The following is a 7,050-nucleotide window of genomic DNA, read 5'->3' as shown; positions in this document are numbered from 1 at the left end:
TGACAAAGGCTAATTAGATTTCAAAAAGAATACTAAATTTTGGCATGTATTATGTTCATAAAGTTAGTCAAAATGATTCTGATATGTATACAGACATTCCACCAAGCAGAGCAGAGAGATGCACCTTGGATGTCCTTACTCAAAGGAAATCAAGGACTATGTTATGATCTATTAGGTCACGATTTGTCAGATCAACCACCCAACAAAGTCATATATAGCTTCTAGGCCAGATTAATGTTCTTACCTTCTTATTACATGAAGAACTTCAAAGAAGCGTTTTATATAGGGTTCTTCACATTTTGAACCTGAATTTTTGGGCCAGCAAGGTAATTTGTTGGCTACTCCACCATTGAGCTCAAAAAGAAATTGATCTTCACTTCCTTGTAGAAGGTGAAAGTAGCTACAAATCAAATACCAAGAAGCCTTGGAGGCTCTACAAAAGTAGCACAAAGCACACAAGCCACAACACTATCGCGTTGTCAAGTAGTTATGTCATGGATGATCCTGTTAATTAAGAGGGAGGAATGTTAGCACAAGGCTAACAAGGCTACTTCCTTTTGAGCTCAAATTTTGTAATTTCATCTCATTTTTAAATGTAAAAACCGTCATGTCCAAATCTTTCACTTTTGATTATTCTTACAGAGTTGTAAAGTCAGTATTTGGGGCTATGAGCTTCCCGTTTGTAAGTAAGCATTACCCATAGATGATCTTAAGTTATGTCCTACCCCAAAATTTGAGCCAGTTTGTCATTTTTAAATCTTAAAAGCCATTATAAGTTTGTGGATAATAAATTAAACGTGCTATCTCTGAGTGTTGCATGTTCTCCCTTTCCTTCCAATGCTCGTATATTCTCCCTCGTGGATTGTCTATTTGAAATGTTGTGTGCTTCTATGCATTCACATGAGAAATCTCTACGTAATGACACAATTTTTTTGTGATAGTTCTTTGAAATTGTTTTTGCCGATCCTCTTGCTAATTAGCTCATAACTCACAAATTAAGCATAGAAACTACATTTTCGTTATAAGATGGGTATTGGAGCATCAATGCTAGGCTTCTAAGTGCATTCTGAACCGAAATGGGTTAGGTCAAATCACTCTTGTATATAATAAGTGTTTTTTTCCAAGCCACTAAAATGTGGATTTGAGGCCCTATGCACCTGTCTTTAGATTCTATCTACCCAATCTATGAGTTTGGTGATGTTTGGAGCTCATTTGCTTGGTGAGCCATCAAGATTTTCTTGCTGGCGTGACAATTAGCTATTGTTGTCTAACATATAATTGAGTGTTTCATTGATTGGATAGGGATTGAGTGTGTTTTTAAGAGATTGACAACCTCTTGTAGCCTCCATGCACTAGTTATGTTAGCTACATCCCATGAATTGACACATGTGTGTGTGTGTGTGTGTGTGTGTGTGTGTGTGTGTGTGTGTGTGTGTGTGTGTGTGTGTGTGTGTGTGTGTTCTTGCTATGTCTACAATACAATAGAGTGAGGCTTGGCAGGCCCATGCCCAGGCCCAGCCCCATATGAAGATTCACTTATATAGGAAAACCCCCTATCTATGAACCCTATGGCGCTAACCCAACCCCCTATCTACAAATGATAAAAAACTCATATAGTCCCCTCTATACATTGTTTATATACTTGACTTGACCCCTTCCATAATAAATGTACGGGTTCTAAATCTCTCTATCGATGGTTTTAGATTTTGTGTTGTATTTAAAATTTTCACTAGAGTTTTCTTTGTATGCTGACACTAATTTCAAAACGTTATTGAATAAGTATGCCTCTTACTCAGTAGGATTCCCACATGGGACCTCCATGGGACTTAAGGCTTTCTTACCAGCGTTGCCTCTGTATAAGGACATTAATTTCAAAATCTTATTGAATAAGTATGCCTCTTACTCAATAGGATTAGGATTCACACATGGGATTTAAAGCTCCCAATTACAAAAATAAATCTAAAAAAAGTTGACCTATCATTGTATAACCATAATGTGTTGTGCCATTTGCAAAGTAGAGAAAATGAAATGGAATAAATATGTTGACACATCATTTTACTAACAAAGAAAGAAGGTTTTCAAAATATAGTAGATGCTACAACTTATGCCACACAATGTAAAGTCACAAGAGAAAACCTTGCACTCTCTCTACATTTAAAATTCCTCGTACATTGGTTATAATAATGGCATGGATACTATTAAAATATAGAAGATGCTACAGCTTATGCCACACAGTGTAAAGTCACAAGAGAAAGCCTTGCACTCTCTCTACATTTGAAATTCTTCGTACATTGTTTATAATAATGGCATGGATACTATTAAAACCATCATCGTATCTTGAAAAGAGTACCATGGATCTTCAAAGCCCTTCAAAGCTTGTATTAACTCGCAACAAGCCATCAACTCAAACTAATTTTGGAATGGGATTAAATATATTGTGAGATTGAATATTTTGGAAAATTTGAAGGGGATTTTGGGAAAAAATTTGACGAATTTGAGAGATATATAAGGTTTTTTATATATTTCAAGGGGTACCCCTTCCCACTTTACCACCCCTCCCTATACATATGGTACAGGATGGAAAATAATTGGGGGTTACCCCTATTCTATATGCTTACGCAACCGCTAATTGAAAACGCCCTTCCTTATACTTGTGTGATGCTACACATACCTATATGGTGAATCCTCCAAGCTAAATTCAAACCTATATATTTATTTATTTATTCATTAATGTCAACCTACAATCTCATGCACGAAAGGCAAAAGAATAATATTTGATATTATTGAACACATTAACATCATTTTTATTTTCTCACATGATAATGCAGATTTATCAACATGATAACATCATTTGCTCACATGATAATGCATATTTACAAAACCTTTGCATATTATCATCTCAATATCTAATGAGTTTATTTCATGACATGAGCTAACAAATACAATATAAGAAAGTATTTTAAGATTTTATAGGAGGACATATGGGTAATTAAAGATATTGTAGAAAAATGAGGCTGGCAATAAAATGGAAATCATTACAAGCATAGATTATCTATCATTATTATTGAATTCCTCAACAAAGAAGGCTAGATCCTTCATAACGGGAAGCCATTACGTCCGTGATCTAGATTAATAAGTAGATCATATATGAGTGGTTAATAAGTATATTAATCAACATTTGTAAAGTAGGGAGCATGCTTGTGATCTTTCACAACAAAAGTATCATCGGGTGATGGCAAAATTTTGGTTAGAATGCATTGGGAAAGACATGAATGGTTAATAAGATAATGAGGAAAAATGAAAAGGATGGATGAAGAAAAGGAGAGTTGTTGGATAGGTTGGTAGTGGGAGTTGAAGGTGAAGATAAATTAGGGTTAGAAGGAGGAGAGGGGGTGGTGGTAGTTGGAGTACTACTAGCAGAGGAGGGACTAGTATGGTTTGTTGGCACAGTAGTTGGTGAAGGAGCAGATTTAGAGGTTGCATCATCGATAACTGTAACACTCAACTGCATTCCACCTTCGCAGTGCCCTAGCACCCCACATATAAAATAATAGGTTTGAGCCTTATCTAGCTTCACTGTTGTAGTTCCAGTTGTTCCTGACATGATTGCATTGGCCGCATTGCATCCTTTATAGTCCTCTGCACTCACTTGTTGCACTGTATGAACCCCCGCTGTATAACTAAACTCTATGACAAATTCATGGAAGTGAACGCATGAGATGTTAGCACCACAAAGACTAAATCAAAGATCCAACATTTGCTTTCAAACTTGTTTAGCCAATACAATAATATCTATGTGGATATACCAATAAAGCTAATACCATTTTGTCAGAACAATGTATTGAACAATTACAGTAATGGTAATGGCTACATTCTATTCTTTGATGATGCAATAAGCCGGCGTTCAATAATATTATCAAGTAATCAAAGTCCATGTCAAGAAGTGATTGATTTGATTGAATTCTTGCTAGTATAAGATAAAGATCATTACCTTCTGTATGAGCTAAAAAAATTAGCATAAAATTTAGATTTGGGTGGTGAAGTGATATTAATAATGAAAGCAGATTCACGTGCTAGCAATAAATAGTTTCCAAGCAGTAGTAACTAGTGCTGATAGACCTAATAAAACTAATAGCAATTGGTTGGAAAAATGTGCTGATCAATGGTAATTAGCATTTTATTAATCAGCATTATGTATGGTGAAGGTTAATCGGGATTGGTAAAGGTTAATGGTAATGGTAATGGTAGTGGTTAATACTAAAGTAGTTTTATCAAGAAAAATAATGTCATTTATTTGGAACAATGTACTAAATAATGCTAATTATAATTGTGTATGGACATGCTAATTACAGGCTTATGGTGAATATGGTGAGGACTTACTGAGAGAGTCGCCGACATGGAAGGTGTTTTGGGAAGCCCATGAGGCATAGTCGACGCCGGTGTTCCATCCCGACGAGTCGCCCACCTTGTACTCTTTAGCGGCACTAGTGCTTGTGCTGCGTATAATTGCAAGCAGGCAGAAGATCCATAGTACTGTGGAATAATAGGCGCATGTTAGAGAACTCATGCGACCCATTTGAGTCGTTTACAGCCTCAAATCAACAAACTCAGATTCACGTTTGCACCAACTGCAGGCAGACAGAGAGAGAGAGAGAGAGAGAGTCGACTCTCAAGAATACAATCTGCCTGTTGGGAAGAGAGAGACAGATCGCCCATATGTATAGTACGTACATGCTTGCAATAATCACTATCACAAACCCCACATCACCGGAGTCATTCTAAAGTAACCACCCATTGTCAGCTTTTTTTTTTTTTTTTTTTGGTGCCCGGTGGGCCGCCACCTTCACGCCAACTCTCTCTCTCTCTCTCTCTCTCTCTCTCTCTCATTCATAAGGCACACCTTCTGCTGTGTGTCTAGTTGAGAGTGTACATTGGGTGTGTTCTCCTCATTATCCGAATTAGTGTTCCTCATTATTCTGGGAGCAGCATAAGTTGTGCCCTGTGAGAGAGAGAGAGAGAGAGAGAGAGAGAATAGGGTGTGCCTCATCATGGGTGTATTTCACACAATTGGGCACTGTGTGTGCGAGAGAGAGAGAGAGAGAGAGAGAGAGAGATATGCATTACATATCAATCATTTACGCCACAAAGTACCCCAGATCCAAAAGTTGCTGATCGAGTGGGTAGAATGATAAAATGCGTAGGCCATTCTTCGCAACCTTAGCAAACAAGCTTGAATTGAGTCATAAGACAACACAGTAGGTGGCTTTAAGAGCATATTTTGAGTGGCTTTGGTAGGTGATGATAGTGTCAAACTATCAAGGATACCAATGTGGCTATAAAAGATTGATGCATCACCCAAGCCAACTAAGGTTCTAATTCTCTATTTGCCTATTTGTGTGACATGTGTCTTCTCCCCATTCCGTACCCTAGCTAGCAATAAACTGTCTCAATTTAAGCGCTACAACAAGTCATTTTCTTAAGAGCAAGTGTTTAAGACAAAGTTTACATGCAATGCTTGAAATGGCATTTTTCTCCAATTTCTCTCTTGTTGATCTCCAAAAAATGAGAAATATTATTGATATCCACGACAAACAAAGAGAGGAAGAGGGCTTGTCCCCTTTTGAATTTGCATAATGCAATCACAAGACGATTTAGATATTTTCTCATGTAGGAAAACGGAATCTTTTACAATGTTTTTCATACAATGCCCAACATCATGAGCTTCTGCTCGAGAGGCACCGCATACCTAGCTAGCTACGATTGGGGGCAGGGGACCACCGGCCCCCCCACCGGGCCGGCGGTCCCCTACCCCCAATCGTACCTAGCTAGGTATGCAAAACCTCACAAACTGCAGTTCAAAAACTATGTCACATTGCCTAAAAATAGATAAATGTTCCTCTACGACGTGATGGTTTACTAGATAATATAAAATGATATTGCAACAAGTTCATTCTCCTTATTATCAAAATTTCATCACATGACCATTGTTTTCATGCTTTAAAATGTTATCATGCTTCCACAAGTATAATCTAACATCCTGAACATAAGACACAATCTTTCTTAAGTAAAGATGTATGACTTCTTTTCTTTTTTTCCCCTTTTTGGGTGAAAAAGATCCTAGCTAACAAGGAGGGTACTCTGTACAAGGGACAAAGAGGGTGCTTTGTTGAATTAGTACCTGCAAACGAGCTGCAAACAAAGTACCCTCCTTGTATTCAAAGGGTACTTTGCTTGTTTTGTTGTTCATACTGAGCAATCAATGCATAAGGGTGCACAAATTTAGTATGTGCATGCTCAAGATTAAAGAAAACATCTATAGCGGTGGAGCTCCTAGGACCTACACCATCAACAGAATCCATAGAATTTAGTCTTACATCGTAGGTCCACACAACCTTTCACACAAGGAGATGTCAAATTATGTATTTTTATAGTGGGTAGTAGTCTCCATGAGGAAACAACATGCAAAAAAACATCGTTAGTGTCAATCTTGATCGATGATCTCACCATATGTAAATGCAGAGGGAAAACAACATAAAACCAACTTGTGCCACACTCCACATTACACAACGAACTGCCTATTACGTAAAAAGATACACTATCAAAATCTGCGACAAGAGGAAGAATTACCTACATGGTACTTGTAGAAGAGGAAACAAAGGTCAAAACTAGACCAAAACAATATTATGATGATCCCAAGCTCTATGAACTTTCCAAAAGGTTAATATACCCTACTAACACTAACCAAGATCATCTCAATTTTAGAAAGTGAGCCCTAGAGTACAACAATAGAGAGACTTGTTTTAAAAAATTGCATTCCACATTTTAGTTTTGTTTCATTGACTCAAAATTCCATCGAAAGTGGTTTATCTCCTAGTCTATGTGGTGTTAAAGAAGAGAAGCCCCAACAAATATGTTAACCTATTGGCTCTCCTGAACTACGTTGCTGCCTTCCTAGACATCACCATCAAAAAACCCCATGCTTGGATTCCCTTTAACCTTGGCAATATGTTTAAAGGCTATCACTCACTAAGCCATGCAATTCATGTCATG

The 7,050-nt window shown here is 37.4% G+C and overlaps 1 protein-coding gene across 1 annotated transcript; it reads right to left on the bottom strand.

Moving 5' to 3' along the window:
- Positions 1-2,982: 2,982 nt before the first annotated feature.
- LOC147453728 (mavicyanin-like) lies at positions 2,983-4,691 on the bottom strand. The gene is made up of 2 exons (XM_086517183.1): positions 4,381-4,691; positions 2,983-3,687 (listed from the first exon to the last, which is right to left on the bottom strand). Exons 1-2 carry the CDS (start codon positions 4,574-4,576, stop codon positions 3,248-3,250), a joined length of 636 nt encoding a protein of 211 aa, XP_086373309.1. The 5' UTR covers positions 4,577-4,691; the 3' UTR covers positions 2,983-3,247.
- Positions 4,692-7,050: the final 2,359 nt, after the last annotated feature.

The sequence above is a fragment of the Adiantum capillus-veneris genome, chromosome 7 (assembly GCF_014529385.1).
Source record: "Adiantum capillus-veneris isolate H3 chromosome 7, ASM1452938v2, whole genome shotgun sequence".
Classification (NCBI taxonomy): domain Eukaryota; kingdom Viridiplantae; phylum Streptophyta; class Polypodiopsida; order Polypodiales; family Pteridaceae; genus Adiantum; species Adiantum capillus-veneris.
This window is presented reverse-complemented; position numbering and strand designations above follow the sequence as displayed.